Here is an 18067-nt window from a genome sequence, read left to right as displayed (position 1 = left end):
TGTCTGTTGGATCTTCTTCCTGCAGAAAATTAAGAGAGGAGATGTTGACCTTAGGGTGACAAGTTTATGGTTTCCAAAACTGGGAGCTACTTCGCAACTCTGTGTCCCAGTCTTACTGTATTTAAACATTCTTTGACATTTCAGATGGCTGTTAAACTTGAATTATATATAAGCATAGCTCATTGCCTGAAATTATTTCTTTCTAGGTAAACAAGATTATAAAAAAACCAAACCTATTTTACGAGCAACCAAATTAAAAGCAGAAGCAAAGAAAACAGCAATAGGGATAAAGGTACCTGTATTTGGTAACTTTAAAATTTGATATATGCATGCCATTTCATTTTCTAAAGCTGAATTGCATAAATGTTGAATGCTAAATGTTTTATGACATTTCAAAATCAAAGTCAATGCCAGAATTGAAGGTTTTTAAAGGAATTTACTTAATGGGAAACATCATTCTGATCAGGTCTTAAAATAAAACACAATGTCACATAAGAAAACCAGTTATACAGAAAGTTGCAATTTATTTTTTCCTCTAGCTACCGTGTATATTGTTCAAATATTTCAGTGATTTGTGTGGCCTGAATAAAAAACTTCTTTTAATTTCAATAAATTTAATTTTATGGTTATTGAAATTTTAGTTATAATTATATATACTTAGATCATTAATATATGTAATTTTACTCTGTGTATTATTATTGTTGTCAGTACTGTGATGAAATTCTAATGATGTCCCCAAACTTGTTCTTTTAGAAAACCAGTGTTTTAACTGCTTAAGAGGGATAAATGCATCTGAGAATGATGTTAGCAGATATTAATCCAATGTGCTAGCACAATGAAGTTCAACAAAATTACGTTTACATTATTACTCATGTCAATTTTTTGCCAAGTATTTAGAGGTGAATCAAACTATAAATACAAAAATTAACTTGATGGTTCTACTGTCAAATGTGTAAAATTAAAGTGACTAGTATATACTTTATTTAAATATTAAAATGTTAAAAGGAGATTTTGGTTTTTATCTGGCAGATGAAAAATCAATTTTTCTAAGTTATAGCTTATAGCAAATGCCAAGGTATTACTACTAGGCTGTAACAGCTGTTGAACTGCCAGATGATATATTTGGTTGTCTTCCAGAATTTGCTATTATGATCACGAAACACTGCCTTCTTTTTACTCTTGATTGCTGATTTTGATCAAGCATTGCTGTGTGATACGGTATGTTTTCACAACACAATCCCCTCAGTTAGTGCTGTGTGTCAGTTTTTAATGAAAAAAAAAGTAAATTGCCTTTTTTTGAAAAGAGAGATGATTAATCTTTTGAAGTTTTCTTCTAATTTCACATGAAATTTTATTCATCTTTAAAATTATTTCCATGACATGATATTTCTAAAAGCATTAGTTAGGGTTTTTTTTCTTTCTTTATTGTACAGTTAGTTACCTGGTGATTGTCTCTTATAGTGAGAGCATTATTTGTAATTTTCCACCAAGGCACTATGTCACTCACTTTTATCTCTCTGTTTTGGTTTTGGGTTTTTTTTTTTTAAAGAAAGATATTGGGGTAGCAAAATCCACTTGTGGCACAATATAATGAACAGCTATAAATCAGAATTTGAGAAATGGTGCAGCCATTCATTTATTAATATATATACATTCTCTTTATTTGCTCTTATAATTTTTGTTATTATTTTAATTTGAGGAAATGACTAGTATCAGATAAATCTACCTTATAATGCAATTATCTAATATCATTTTATAAACAATGCAGAATTTGCTTATTTTTTTGAGAAAAAAGTTTTTCTTAGATTTAATTTATGATTTAATGCATGTACAGAAGAATTTCTAACGACATCTGAACATAGCTCCTTTTTAATAAGCTAACATATCATTTTGATTTGTAAACCTGTGGAAAACAAAAACCTTAACTTTAAGCATTGGTCACTTTGCTTGAAAAATTATATGAAGAGCCCATTAAAATGATATGAAACTTTTTAGAATCAGAACCATGGAGGTGTTTTACATTTCAAATCTGGCATACTAATTAGTTTGCTCTGTCAAACTTTGATTGCCTTGTCATTTTAGCATAGGATTTTAAATAACGAAGTTTCTTTCAGCAATTGCCATTTAATGCTGTTTAATTTCCCCAGTGAGTGATTTTATCCATATTGATAATGTCAGAGAAGCAACTAAGGACTAATGAACATCAAACATGTTTGACTCTTATCTAGTTGATATAGGATGACCATAATATTATAGTATTTTATCATTTTACTGCTTATTTTTAAAATGAATCATAGTTATGCTCTTAAAATAATTTAAATCTATAGAAAATATGAACAGCTGCATGGAATAGAGAAATGCCAGCCATGACAACACTGAACACGGAAGAAAGAGGCCTAGGAACACATTCCTCTTGCCTCTTCCTGTTGTCATGATCTAGCTAAGTCTAACCTGACATATTTGCAAAAGCGATTATGCCATTACCTCACAGGGTTGTCCGAAGAGTTAAATAATACCACAAAAACAGTTAACATTGAACCCAGGACATCAAATTCACTTATGAATTGTTAGCTGATTGAGAAAATATTTCTTTGAATTAGCCATTGCTGGTTTGTACAAATAAGACTTCCTTGGTTATTTGTCAGTGGCCTTAAGATCCCCCACCTCAACTCAGGCTGCATTGTGTTATTATATTGCATATTATAAAATGTTCTTAGTTTTGCTGTGGAGATACTGATATTGCTGTTGTAAAGTTTTCAAAGTATTACATGACTTTAATATACTTCATATATATGTTATCTAAATCTTATTCAATCCTTCATTTTTTGTTTAGAAATGCTGTAAGTATTACAATGTTGTAGAACCTATAGAAAGAAAGATGACCAAGACAGGATCATCTGGGAGGAATTTATACAAGAAATAACTTCCAGATTTCATTACCACATAAAATCAAATCAACAGTATTGACTGAGAGATCTAGGACTGGAGATGTGTAAGGAATACACAATACAGTCTTTATGCTCAAAGACTTTTAGTGCCTTTTTGTAAACATATGTTTAGTAATTGAAAATGTTTTGGGAGAACAGTAATGATTCAGAATAAGATGTGAATATTATTGTGTCAAAATCTAGAATTAATTTCTGTTTAGAAGCTATTTTATTTCCTGTGTCTTACCAATGTAAACAAAATGTTGTAATTTTTGATCCAGTAATGAGTGCTACCTAAAACATATTAGCACAATTAAGATTTTCTATTTGGTTGCTGTTCAGTTAGATTATTTTTTAAGAATTACAACTTCATTAAAAATTTTTTAGAATGTAAATACCCATATTTCCTAGTATTTAGAAGAAAAAAGATAATTCATATTTGTTAATTAATTAGTTCATTTGAAAGGTTTATTTGAAAGGTGTAATCTAATAAAAGAATAAGTATCAAAAATTTAATTTATCTGTTACATAAATAAAATCTTCAAGTGTCAACCAGATCCTGCGAACAACCTCTTGGGATGAGACATCTGGAAACGTTATTTCTTCTTTTTTTGTGATTTCAGATGTAAAACTAAAAATGGCCAGGGGGTGGGGGGTCATAAATGCCTACAGGTCTCTAAGTTATGGTTAGTGTCACCAGTATCCTGCAAGCAATATTTTCAAATGTTATCGTTGTTTAACCTCTATACATTCAGTCCCCACAACAGTATGGGGCATTTTTTTTTTTAAATGATGCTATTCCTTCCCATTTAATACTCTTTAACCCTACCCCCTCCACCATATATTCAGTAGACTTCATTGAATTAATGGATCCTCTGGAGTTGTATTCTATGAAGGTTCTTGGCTTCTTACCCTTAAAGCCCATTTTCAGGCCTCTGGATAGCCTGAAAATATATCGTGAAGATGATAGTTTTTTGAAGGGACAAGGAGCAGTTGAAAAGCAGCAGTTAGAGGTGATTATCAAATGAGATGTGGATGATGGCCTCCAATCAAGAGTAAAAACTTTATTCTTGCTTTCAGCTTGCATGAATGGTGACTGCTGTTAAACAGTTTTGTTGTCCACTATACAGAACAGATGGAGTTTGCAGTTGTGTGTCACTTGTTTATTACATCCTCTTAAAATTAGTAGCTGTGTAACCAGATGGGTCTGGGAGCACAGCTGTGGATATAGGAATATAAATGAAACCTGTCTGATGCTGCCATGCCCTTTTGAGATGCTGAAGTGTTCCAACTGCAACAAAGAAAAATTCACTTTCATTTGACATTATATTGATGTATTAGATTAAAATAGTTGACACCGAGTCTATCAACCCCCTGATTTTTATCAATATTTATTTTCATAGCTTGGAAATCTAAATAAATGTAAATTTGAAGGTGATATCTGTATAAAGTGCCCATTTGTAATTTCAACATCCAGGTAAAAATTTCATGTCGATTATAAACCAAATTCATTTTAATGTTTTTAAAGTTTATTAGGTAGCATATGTTGAATTAGTAATTTTACATTCTGATGAAATGTAAAATATATTCATGTAAATGCAAATAACTTGCTTCTCCATAAAACAATGCTGGGAATGGGTGTGATACACAATTGAAAATTAGAAAGGCATATTAGGCTCTTTAGGATATGGAACTGGCACCAGTTGCTCTTTTTTGATCTTTTTAGCCAAATGCTATGTTAATATCGAGAATATTCCTTAATGGTATGTGTGTAAGTCTGTGTGTGTTGTATACTGCACACTCTATATTTCATATAAATATGAAGTTTATGGACTTCTTAAGAGATAGTAGGATTTTTGCCATAATATATGTAGTAAATTTTTGGCTACTATTTTAACATAATTAATATAACCCACATCAAATCACCAAATGAAATATTCAGAATCACCCTTCACAGTTCTGATAAATTATACTGTATCTTGCTTCGTGAACTAAGAGTCTTCAGTTTTGTCCCCCCACGTTATAAACTATGGAATTTAGAGTTTAAATTTAGTTTCAACAAAATAATATTTAATAAAGATTTACAGAGACATAATTTAGAAACTGGCTATAATAGCAGTTTCTTCCTATTAGAAAAAGAAAGATACATGTTTTAAAATCATGTCCTAAAGCTGAAACTAATAACAAATTAATTGAAGCAACAAATAAAGTTAAAGATACTCAAATAGAGAAGAGAGAAACTGTGTTGGCACAAACTACACTGCTTGCACCCAACATCTTGATATTCAAACTATGCAAATATATCAAAATTATAAAGTTTAATTTTACTATTAGAAAAGCACAAATTACATAGGAATAATAATAGAAATGAGTCACCCACTGATGTACTTGTCATTGCAGTTGGTATTGTCAAGTACAAAATAAGTTACTTTACTAAATGACAAGAAGTGTTAAACAAAAAGAATGTGATTAATTAGGTTCAAATTATTATTCTAGATGATGGAATTATATCGCTATTTTCTCTGATGAAATTCATAACATTAACCAATCTCTTTTCATCAATTTCAAACCTACTTTTTTTTTTTTTCCCTCCTCAGGAAGTTGGCCTCGTACTTGCAGCTATATTGGCCCTCCTACTGGCTTTCTATGCTTTCTTTTATCTCAGACTGTCCACAGATGTTGACCCTGATCTGGAAGGAGATGAAGATTAGCTGAACGGCAATCAATGCATTAAAGGGAAATAATTTTACAAAAGCACCCCTTGGGACCAATACTTTCTAAAGTACTGAAACTGGAACATCTTGAATCCTTTCTGCTGGTATTTTCAGTTTTCAGAAATATCTTTTTAAATAGTTGCATAGGATATCAAGAAAAGAACCTTACCTAGCAATGGAGTATAATGTATGCTACCGGATACTTTTATAAATCTTTTTACTTTGACAAGCAACCTATTCATGGTGCGTTTAGATTAAATGGAAAACAGATCCTAAATTCTTCTTGTGTCTTAGCCAATTTATGTGTATAACTCCATCACCTACAGATTACTAAATGTATTTTTGTTCCATATACGTCGTAAGTAAAAGTATATATCCTCATTTACAGAAACATTCTCAAATCACATTTAGAGCCTAAGAAGCAAGGAAAAGTCATGGGAAATTTTTCATTTTACAAAGAAGCCCTGCTTTCTTTCCAGACATATTTTATATCATTAGAGAGACTATCTGCCATACATCTACAGTAATCTTTTTCCTTCTTTGCCAACTGTTCAGTGCACATGTGCTCCATCAGAAATGGCACCTGGATGACAGAAGCTCAAGAGTCACATATGTCTGTAAAATAGAGTTCCTTTCCTCTTGGGCTGTCTGAACTGGTGTAAATAGAAAGTTCAGTTGATCTTGATTTTAATTAACTTATTATTGTATTAATATAAACTTGGAATTCTATTTTAATTATGTTGTTCTGGCTGCTTGCAGTATCAGTTTGCCCTTCTTGTTAGGGAGATATGCAACAATCTGTCGTTTAGTTGTGCAGGTTTTTTTTTTTTTTTTCACACAACAGTAACGGAAGTCCTACCTACTCAGAATAATTTTCTTGGGTTGTCTCTTAAACCTAAACAATACAAAGTTGGTTTACAAAATTACATTTTGTCTCTTGAGAGTTAATCAGAACTGTTTTGTGAAAAATAAATAATAGAAAATATATGTCTCATATTACTCACATATGTAATTTTTTTGTTTACATAAATTTTCAAGATATTTTGAATTTGTTGGAGTATAACAATCAATATATTCAATATTTTTACCAGTAATGGATTTTTTAAAAATATTTTTAGAACACATGAATACATAAAGCTTAGAAAATGAGAAAATATGTGTCCACAGCAGAGTTGTTAGTTACTACCTTATATAAAGATGTATAAAAAATTAATGGTTAGAACCATGTGCACAAAGTGTTTTATATCATATACATTGTATTTATGAAGAGCAAATAAAATGTTAAGATTGTTTCCATATTTGCCCAGAGAAGAAAGCTTTGATGAATACACTCGATATTGAGACTTTTGCAAATAGTTGAATATGACTGTGTAGCATTATGTTCTGTAGAATTTTTTCAAGTAGCATAATTTATTTCATCAATGTGAAAACAGCCCAAAGTTCCAGTATCCTCACAGATCATTTATGCCAAACATCTGAGGGCAAAATTTAGCCAGTGTTATTTACTGGATTCTACCCCTTGAAATCACAAACTCATGAGACAGACCAAGAGTTCTTATACACTCACCACAGCAGACCAATCCAAGTGGCATTTTTAGGAAAGGTTGCAGCATTTAATGCCATGTGGTATGTCTGTTCGTGAAGTGGGTGGCAAGGGAATATCCAAGCTGGCATTTTGGATATGATGGGCCTTTTCCTTTCCTGAGTGACATGCCACATGTCAAGAAATACTGCTTTTCCCCCACTCCTACCACATTTACGTGAACAATTTTCATTTAGTTATTTTACCTCCCATATGGTGTTAAAAAGTCATATTAAATAAAGATTATTTCTAATTTCAGTAGTAATTTAAATGAGAAGATATGTAATAATTGTTTATTAGATACCTATCCAAGTGAAATACAACAGAATTTACAGTATTTAAAATAGATGAGTGGGGCGCCCGGGTGGCTCAGTCGTTAAGCATCTGCCTTCGGCCCAGGTCATGATCCCGGGGTCCTGGGATCGAGCCCCACATGAGGCTCCCTGCTCAGCGGGAAGCCTGCTTCTCCCTCTCCCCTACTTGTGTTCCCTCTCTCGCTGTGTTTCTGTCAAATAAAATATTAAAAAAAAAAATAGATGAGTATACTCTTGGAAATGTCTGAAATTCATTACCCTGAAAAAAAAGTGTTACTCTTCCCTTCTGTTCTTGAGGTGTTCTCTTGAGGGAAAAAGGTTGTTTCTGATAGTAATAAGTATTAATCTATACATAGTATAATTATAGGCTAGTTTGGGTACCTCGTTTTCTTGATATCCTGAGACTCTGGCTAGTCCATTTGTGTAATTGACTTATGACAGCTCCAGAGAACCATAAGTCCCAAAGGCTCAAATCTGATTTTAATAAATAGCAGGTAAACTGAGACAATATATGTTTATACAACACTGTTTTCATGAAATGTAAATTTTTCAAACTCACATTAACTGGGAAGGGGCCTGTAGAGAAATCCCAGATTAAAATCTGGTTTGAATCTTTGAAGATAGAAAGGTGATATCTGGCCTACATTTTCAGCAGACCACACTTCTGAATAGTGAGTGGTGTTTGGCATAAATCTAAGACTGGCACCAGACACAAATTTTAGGCGTGGGTTTTTCTCCTCCAATAATTCACTGCTCAGAGTAATTCAGGAGACAAAAACAGAAAAATTATAATGACTTTTCAGAATGTTAGAATCTATTTGCTAACATACTCTGCAGGATAAATTTTAGCTAATGCAGCAGACTTTACATATAGCCTATGGAATACTGTGAATGAAGCTTGAAGAGTTGCTTGTTCTTATTTTGCATGCAAAATAAACATTTATAGATTCATTTGAGAGGAGATATTGTAAAAATATAACCTCATCCAGGATTTCTTTTAAAACAAATGAACAAAAAGCCTATCATAGTACAGTATAGAGTTTGCTGTTTTAAGGTGGCAAATACTTGAAGATTTTCCATCTTTTCAATTTTTCTGAAATACTTTTACCCCAACCAATGATTGCAAGATCCTGAAAATATGTTCTTATTCATTTCTGTAATTCCAGTAGTGTAGTGATCTGCACATATTTAATAAATGCTTGTCAAAATTTAAGTTAATTTCTTTTAGTGCTCTTAGAGTCTTGGTACAGTTGCTGCATGTAAGAGATTATCAAAAATTATTTGCATTTAATAAATAAAACTTAGAAATCACTATATTGATTAACTCAGCATTTAACATTTATGATCATTGAATGTTCTGGGACAAATATGTTTCATCCTGTTCCTGTTTAAGGTCAAAACAACTAGTGTTAAATTTGCTTAGAACAGAAACATTGATTGCTCTTTTCTAGGAAATCAAATATGTTATTTTTATCTTAGTATTGTTGAAAACTACCCTTAGTGTTTTTAATTTAACTTATTATATATCCTCACTCCCAACAAAAATAAAACTAAATTTTCATTATAATGGTTATATTTATGTGAATACTAAAGCACTATATTTTCCAGATTCTAAAATGATATAGTCAATGATAATTCAGTAAATTATGATTTATTTAGATGAGCTTCAGAAATAAAACTTCTAGAAATTAAACTTAGAGAATTTTCATATATTCCATCCATAATGTAAGGTTGTTGAGCCAGAGCCTATCTAAGATAAGTACACTTACCTTGGACTTCTCTGGGGAGATTTCTACCATTTCTCCCTTAGCGGCACTGCCTTCTTTTATTAGAATTGCTCCAATGCAGCCTGGATAGAATGGTGTTTGCTAGATTTTGTTCCACTGACATCATATCTAGAATCAGTGCAACCCACAGTAAAAAAAAAAAAAAAAAAAAAAGAAACCTAACATGAATTCAGTGCCAACAGAAACATTCTTACTATTTTATTTTGTATTTTAGCAATGCAGGTAAATATGAAGGGAACTGGGAGAGTCACTCAAAGAACTATACCAGTGTGGAAATATCCATAGTGGGCCAGTAAATTCATTTAAAACAATTGAACTGCTGCCCTATTCAGCATAGTGCCTCATTCTTAAATAATTTTTTTATCCTTAGCAACAGACATGAGATCCTTATTTCAAGAAAAATAAGATACTTTACATGCCAGAAGATTTTTTGATGACAGTACCCCCTCCTATTCTTCATTTTTTAAAACAACAACCAAATTGGTGGGGAGGCAGCCAAAATTTGAGGTACCAATGCCTCTCGAACAGATGTCGCACCATTATTTTTTAGCTCGTTTAGATGAATAAACATGTTAAACTGTGAAGTATTACATTTTAGATTTTTTCATTAAAAAAAGAGACAATCTGTTTACTGTCCTAATTGAGACAACAATCCTTGTGGTTGCCAGTTTTGGCAGTCATAACAATGAACTATAAATATTTGAACCAACCAAGTAAATGGTGACTATAAAGGCTATAGCATGTGTAAAGTTCTGTTTTCATGGGCACCCATCTTAGTATGCCTTTTTTTATTTCCTGACTTCTTCAAATACAATCGTATAAATCTGAAGGTTCATGGTAAGCCTAAAAGAAATTGATTTCAATATCTAATTTCGTTCAAATTTATTATCCTTTTTAGCGTTCAACTATCCATCTGCTTGTAACAAATTGCTTCTGCAGTTGCTCCACTGAAGGTCACAAGGCAGGTCTTCATTGCGTTGCGTTCTCTGTACCTTCTAGGGTAACACAAAAAATCAGAGATTTTTTTTCTGTTTTCATATTTATAAAGTGAGGTTAAAGACATTGTAAGTCTCTTAAATTGCAGCAATTAGTTTTGTAAGAGAAGGTTTTATAAATAAACCATGTTGAGATAGAACTCTGGCTGTAATGTCCATGAGAAGGAGGTCACAGTTTTAGCTGCAGTGGGATGCTTTGCATGAAGTGCTGGCATGTGAGAAGTTTGTAGATCAAAGAGAAATAATCCAGACACATACAATCATTTATTACGCTAGTTCCCAAACATTGGTGATCCAGATAGCGAGCGCCCTTGTAGGCATCTTATTTAAGTACCATTGCTCCCTTTTCTACCCTTCACCTTTTCCACTATCTGCCCTAATTCTATACTCTAGGCAATCTCTAACATTTCCTTTCTCAGTTTGTCTGAACCTCACTTGTACGTTAAGTCGCATTTAACTATGTACTTACCGTATTAACTGCCTCTACTTTTTTTTACTTAGAATCAAGACTGTTTTTCCCACTCTCACTCCTTACCCCTTTTTTTTAACACTGACCACATGCATTACACAAAACTAGAGAGAAGAATGAACCTCAGTATACCCATCACCTAGAGTCAACAATTACCAATATTTTGCCACTCTTTTGTTTCCCTCATTTTTTTTTTTTTTGTAACTTGAGGTATTTTAAAGCAAACGTCAAATAAGGTGACACTTTACCTACAAATATCTCAGTATACATCTCTGACAAGAACTTTCGTTTTTTGTTTGTTATTTGTTGTTTTTTTTTCTTGCATTACCAGGAAGCTATTATTACAGCTAATAGGATTAGTATTTCTTCAAATCATTTCATACCAAGTCCATATTAGAATGTCCCTAATTGTCTTCAAGATACCTGTTTATAATAGGTTTGGATCAAGATCTGTACTGCATTTGATTGTAAGCATCTTAAATTTCTTTTATTCTATAGCAAATCTCGTTTTCTTTAATGCCACTGATTTGTTGAAGAAACCACAATATTTGTCCTCTTGAATGTCCAATATTCTAGACTTGACTATTTTCATTTTGTTATTTATTTTATACCTCTATTTTTCATATTTTCTGTAAATTAGGAGTTGGATCTTAGGCTAGATTAGATCCAGATAGTTTTGTTATTGTTATTTGTTTGTTTTTAAGGCAATAGTATGTCATAGTACTTAATGAGACACATTATCTCTGGTTGTCTCATTTATGATGATGCTGAAATTTACCAGTGGATTCATGTGCTAGTAACCTGATTCCCTCCAAAATAAGGTTTATATCAACATTTTGCCTAAAGCTTTTAGCATCTGTTTATAATTATTCCCTAGGTCTATTATCTCATTTGATGATTTTTTGACATTACAAAATGACAATTTTTTAAACGTTTTACTTATTTTTTTTTCAAGAGAGAGTGAGAGAGCATGTGCACAAATGAGATGGAGGGGTGGGGCAGAAGGAGAGGGAGAGAGAGAATCCTAAGCAGACTCCATGCCCAGCACAGAGCTTGCCCTGGGGCTCGATCTCAGGACCCCGAGATCATGACCTGAGTCGAAATCAAGAGTTGGACACTTAACTGACTAAACCACCCAGGCGCCCCAGAATGACAATTTTCGATCATTCCTTCAGCATTTAAGTGAAATTATTGAAAAAAAAAAAAACCCCAAAAACAAAAATAAGAAACTTAATCAACTATTTGGTTACCTTAAAATATGGCTCATAACAGGAAAGGAAGGATAAATTCTTGAATCTTTGCCTTTATCAAATTTCAATGGAGATTTGCCATTGCTATTCCTGTTGTAGTTTTTATCACTATAAAGCCATAGATTTTACATATGTGATGTGTGTTTCAACCCAATGCAATCATCATTCTTTTCAATACTGAAATACAAATTCCATTATCATGCTTTATATTAGAGGTATTTTCATTAAAATCATGAAATTTTTATGCTTTTATATGATTTTACATTTTTCCAAAAGTAATAGCCAATGGAATCAGATTTTTAAAATAATAGGAGTAAGTGGTAAATGTGGAAAAAGACTAATATTTGCAGATTATACGATTAACTGGAAAACTAATAAGATATTGAGTAAGATTTATATAACATGGTCCATTAGAAATTAACTGTGAAAATTAATGGCTCTATCTAATAATTACAATAGTTAGCTAAATATCATAAAAATATTTATTACAATCACAATCAAAATTATGAATTGTCTAGAAAAAAATCAGCAAGAATTATGAAGAGTCTTCATTGGAAAAAAGACCTTGCAGGGTAAGATAATCAAACTTTAATAAAAAGAGACCAACTGTCTCCCTGGATGAGATGATTCAATACTGTACAAATTTAAACTTTCTTCTAAATTGGAAACAGAAAAGAGAACCTTAATCCACCAGATATTAAAGTGTATTATAAAGTTATAATAATTAAAATAATCTCATAGTCAAGGAAAGTAGACAAAACAATAAAATGTGCCATCTGGAAATAGATCAAAATATAAATATTCACTTAATGTATCCTGTAAGTCATGAAGGTGGAAAGATAGATTACTTATTAAATATATTAAAACAATTGAGTATCCATTTGGAAATTAAAAGATGCCTATACCATGACTTTAAAACAAGATTAATTTCTGATGGAATTTATTATTTCTAAATGAAAAAAACCCATAAAAATTATTAGAAGACACTACAGCATTTTTAGAATCTTTTAGTACAGAAATTATTTCTAGGCATTGATTCATGAGTCAGAAATCATAAAGGAAATACTGTTGGATTATAACACATTAAATTAAAATCTAACACGCAGCCCAGCACTCTGTGTTAATTAAAGATGTGAAGAAACAGTCTCTTTCGTATACTGCTTGGGGGAATGGTAATCTCACACACTTTCTGGAAGGCATTTTTGCAGTGTACTTTAGAAGTCTAAAATTTCATATATACTTTAGTTGCTTCCATATCTCTTTAGAAATTCTTTCAAGATAATAATGCCTGTAGTGTGCAGAAGCGCACAAAGTATGTTAACCACAGCTTTGTTCATAACCTCAAAAAACCTGAAAGCAATGAAAATGTCCAACATAAGAGTCTTTTTATACAAATCGTGTTACATCTATTAAATAAAATGTGATGGATTCATTAAAATAATATATATTTATACCTACGGATATGGAGAGAGGTGAAGAAGCACTTAAAAATAGGATACATGTGATAGGATTCTATTTTGCTTGAATGTGTATGTCTGTGTGTGTGTGTGTGTGTGTGTGTACACATGTGAGTCTATCTGAGTATATTTGAAGAATATTTAGGTAAAGTAAAAGACGATTTCTGGATATTAGGTTATAAGTGATTTTTACTTCTTTATATTGAGTGAATCAATCTCCACTCTACAGAGAGGACTGGAAAGACCCTGTTTTAGTGAGCTATATCATGAGTCCAGACACCTGGTAAGTCTGTCCGTTTTTTTCCATTATGTTTTTCTATTTTTCATTCATTTAATAACCATTAAGCACTTATCAGGTACTAATAAGTCATCTTTCAAATTCCCCATCTATACACAATGTTAAGTAGTATAGAAAAAGATGGCTCTGCTTTTTTCATAGTGAGAAATTCAGAATGTTTCAGAAAGGAACTGATATTTAAGTTCATTAATTTTCATTCAAAAAATATTTATTGAGCTCATTTGCCACATGGCAGAACTGTACTTTATGCTTGCAACAAATCCTTGAACATTATGAACAAGAAAGCAAAAATAGTACTCTTGCTCTCATGACATATGACTTTAGAGATGGTGATGGTTTCATCAAACAGAAAAAGAGGGTGAAAAAGGTATTCCAAGTGAGAAAAAAAACCAATGAAAGAGCACAAAGACATATTAGTGCTTGGCCTGTGGGGTAGGAAGGTTATGTCCGTTTGCGCTCATTGTTAACCTTCTTTCCTTCCTCTGCCTAAAACCATTTTCTCTTACTTAATCTGTAAAATGCCTACATATCTATCCTTCAAGATTTATCTATTTCCAGATAAATCCCCAGACTTTCCCCACAGAAGCCACCCAAGGCTAAGTTAGGTGATTCTTCTCTTACATAGAATCTATTCCATGATTATCCATTTATGTGCCTCTTAACTGGACTCTGAGGTCTTTAAGGAAGGAACTCTGGGTTTTATTGCTTTATCTCAAATGCCAAGCGCTGCACTAGACACATGGTTTATTCCACAGTAAATATGTTTGAATAAGTACTACACCTCATTCCCATAGAACAGGATTTCTCAGCTTTGACATATTGACATTTTGAGCCAGCTAATTCTTTGTGTGGAGATCTTGCGAATTGTAGGATGTTTAGCAGGGAACCTAGATGCTAGTATGCAACTAGATGCCAGTGGTACCTCCTCCTGCCCCTAGTTATAGTTGGAGGAAGTCCATCAAGAGGATGTGACCACTGGTTGACCCGTGAGCTGCACAGGAGCGATGGGCTAGCTGAGGCCCCTCAGGTGGGCCCCTGTCTTTGGAATGTACTTCCATCCTCAGCAGGTTTTCACAGCCAGAAGCGTTAGTTTTCAAGGCTGCAACCTCGACCGAGCAACGTGGGCAGTACACTGACTGAACCCAGGTAAGGCCTCTTTATACTTTTAAGATTTCGTAGTGCCAGGCGCCTGGGTGGCTCAGTCGTTAAGCGTCTGCCTTCGGCTCAGGTCATGATCCCAGGGTCCTGGGATCGAGTCCCACAGTGGGCTCCCTGCTTGGCGGGAAGCCTGCTTCTCCCTCTCCCATTCTCCCTGCTTGTGTTCCCTCTCTCGTTGTTAAAAAATAAACAAAAAATCTTTAAAAAAAATAAAAAAAAAAGATTTCGTAGCACCGCCGCCCAGACAAGCCTTGCGCTTATTCCCTTGCTTATTAAACCTCTTTCTCCCGTCTCCCTTTGCCAGCTGTGTCTGGGGGCCTGTTTCAGATTTCACTGGGGAAGCTACCGAGGATTCAAACCAATAGTTATGACAACCAAAAATGTCTCCATACATAGCAAAGTGTCCCCTGGGGTCAGAATGATTCCCAGCTGTACCCCTGAGAACCACCACTGCCCTAGAACTATGAAAATCACGTTGCAATGAGAACAAGGTGGAAATGGGGAAGTCTGGGACAGGACTTTAGAGTTACTTCAAGTCATTTTTCAGAGGCATTTAATTTTTGTTGACTCCAAGCATTCCTAGCTCTATACAAATTGTTGACTCAAATCCTATACTCATTCTGGTGGGTGGTGGTGGTGGGGGGGTGGTCACAAGAGATGTCTGAACTTGACCCACCTGCAGCTCAAATCCCTGGTGTTACTGCAAGCTTGTTTTGTTTCTTTTCTCAAAGGAAAGGAGAAGGACTTTAAGATACCGATGTTATCCAACAATCTAGAACTTTTTTTCAAGAAATTTTAAACACACTGTAAGACAAAACTCCTAAACCAGGAAAGGACGGCCCTTCCACCTCCTTTTATGTACGTACGTATGTATGTATGTATGTATGTATGTATGTATGTATGTATTTACTACTAACAAGACACATTCAGTGCAGCCAGAGAAATTTTATACATAGGTAGCTAAATAATGAGCCTTAGAAACATAACATAATTCTTAGAGTTATCAGAAACTTTAATGTATAAATTCTTTTTCGTGGATGCAGTGTCTGACCCCCATTTTCTCTATTTTTGAATGTGAAATGACTCATATTTTAAAAAAGCATATATATGTACATGTATATTGTTGAGAGATAGGAATAAAATAAATACGTATCCATGCAACTGGTGCCCAGCTGACTGACATTTCTTATTGTTTGGCTATTTTACTTTTTGCCTTTTCGAAGAGTATATAAAGATGTTTCCCTTTAAAAAATTTCATTTTCCTGATCATCTTTATTGTTTCACCATTAGTTTTACCGTTGATTCTCTTAAGATTTCCAAGGATTCTCTGCTGTCATCAGTAAATGGATACTTTATGTTGTTCTTATCCAATCCTTATTTTTTTTTTTAAAGATTTTATTTATTTATTTGACAGAGAGAGAGAGAGCGAGAGCAGGAACACAAGCAGGGGGAGTGGGAGAGGGAGAAGCAGGCTTCCCACGGAGCAGGGAGCCCGATGCGGAGCTCGATCCCAGGACCCTGGGATCATGACCTGAGCCGAAGGCAGACGCTTAACGACTGAGCCACCCAGGCGCCCTATCCAATCCTTATTGTTTGGGTTTTCCCAAACAATATTAAATAATCCAAGAATTATTTAATAGAAATTTTAAAAATATATATGTTTACAGGTAGAACAGTCTGTTATTTAAATTTTAAAGTTCAAGTTTTACTGCACAGCAATCAGTGTTGCTTCCATTATTTCTGTTTTATGGAACTTGCTCATGTTTTCTATTTGACCTAATACATAATTACTTTTTGCGAATGATTCATGTACACTTTAAAAAGTGGTATATTCTATTATAGTATTATGTTCAATATTAGTACATAAAATCTACCTTATGCTGTACAGATCTTCAACACTTATTTTTCATCCATTTGACTTGCCTTATACTGAGACTGGTACATTAAAGTCTTTTATTATTAGGTACTTACTTGTTCTTGCATCTTCTGTAGTATTTGCTTTTGAACATGGTTGCTCTTTTATTTGGTATATTGATATTCATAGCTATTACATCTTTATTGTGAGTTTTGGCTTTAGCATTATAGAGTATTTTTGATACTTTTTGGCCCGATTTCTACTTTTTTTTAAATATCCATACTGATGTGGGAAACAAAGGCAACTGGTGATGTTGGAGGAAATGTAGATAAAATTAAATGTCCTCATAACCTGCTGCCTATTGACAAATACTTGAGACAGGCAGAGTATAGCATTTCTCCAGGAAGCACCCAACTTGTCTTAATGTTAATCCCCTGCTAGAGGGAAAAACAACCTTGGTTTGACAATAGCAAGGCCTCCAGTATCTGGTGAGTCTTCTTTACATATGAAAATCCTTTTGGAACTTCCCTTATCTTTACTCCCCCTCCCCCCAAAGTATAGAATCAGTTGCCCCTCACAATCCGGGGGCAGCCGGGAGCAGAGGTAGCAACAGCCTCTGCCATACCTCTTTCTGCCCCCGGTTCCTGTCCCCGTGCTTTAATAAAACCACCATTTCACACTGAAGATGTCTCAAGAATTCTTTTTGGGCCGTTGACTCTGGACCCCACCACCAAACCTCATATATAATAAAAAGTACATTGAATATCACACTTCCTGCTTTCTCATAGTTTTGTTTTCCTGATATATCTTTTCCCACACCTCTAATTTCAACCTTTGGAATCACTGTATGTGAGGTGGGCCCCTTGCATAGAACCATAGAGTTGATATTTGCTTCATGAGCCAATTAGGAATATTTTTCTTGTAATGGATGAGTCAAGCCCATTCACAGTTTTTGATGTGGCTAATATACTGGTATCAATTCTGTGTATAATTTTATGTAATAGTTACCATGTTAATTTTGTTATATATGCTATGTTTCTCTGATATATCTCTGCTTTTATAAAAAGATCATTTTGGTATTTTTGAACATTGGTATTTTTATTTAGAGGTTTCTCTTATATTTACACATTTTTTTTGCACTTGAGAACATTTTTATAAAAAACCTTTTACTCTGTGGACTGTCAATCTTTTTATTTATTTATTTATTTATTTATTTTTATTCTTATGTTAATCCCCATACATTACATCATTAGTTTTAGAT

General features: G+C 33.4%; 1 protein-coding gene across 9 annotated transcripts in view; it reads left to right on the top strand.

Annotated features, from left to right (window-relative positions):
* TRIQK (triple QxxK/R motif containing) overlaps positions 1–18067 on the top strand; it is a 111621-nt gene that overhangs the window by 76186 nt on the left and 17368 nt on the right. For 5 of the 9 annotated variants that reach the window (XM_006730702.3, XM_081816239.1, XM_031025236.2 and 2 more), the window contains 3 exons: positions 207–292; positions 5525–5745; positions 13725–15809. In XM_006730702.3, the coding sequence (XP_006730765.1) occupies positions 207–292; positions 5525–5638 (200 nt within the window). In that variant the 3' untranslated portion in view covers positions 5639–5745; positions 13725–15809. Of the gene's footprint in view, positions 1–206; positions 293–5524; positions 10116–13724; positions 15810–16241; positions 16918–18067 lie in introns of those variants that run through there. The other 4 variants (XM_081816237.1, XM_081816235.1, XM_081816238.1 and 1 more) reach the window with 4 other exon arrangements.

This window comes from Leptonychotes weddellii, chromosome 4, assembly GCF_054177405.1.
Source record: "Leptonychotes weddellii isolate Sample4059 chromosome 4, ASM5417740v2, whole genome shotgun sequence".
Taxonomy (NCBI): Eukaryota; Metazoa; Chordata; class Mammalia; order Carnivora; family Phocidae; genus Leptonychotes; species Leptonychotes weddellii.
This window is presented reverse-complemented; position numbering and strand designations above follow the sequence as displayed.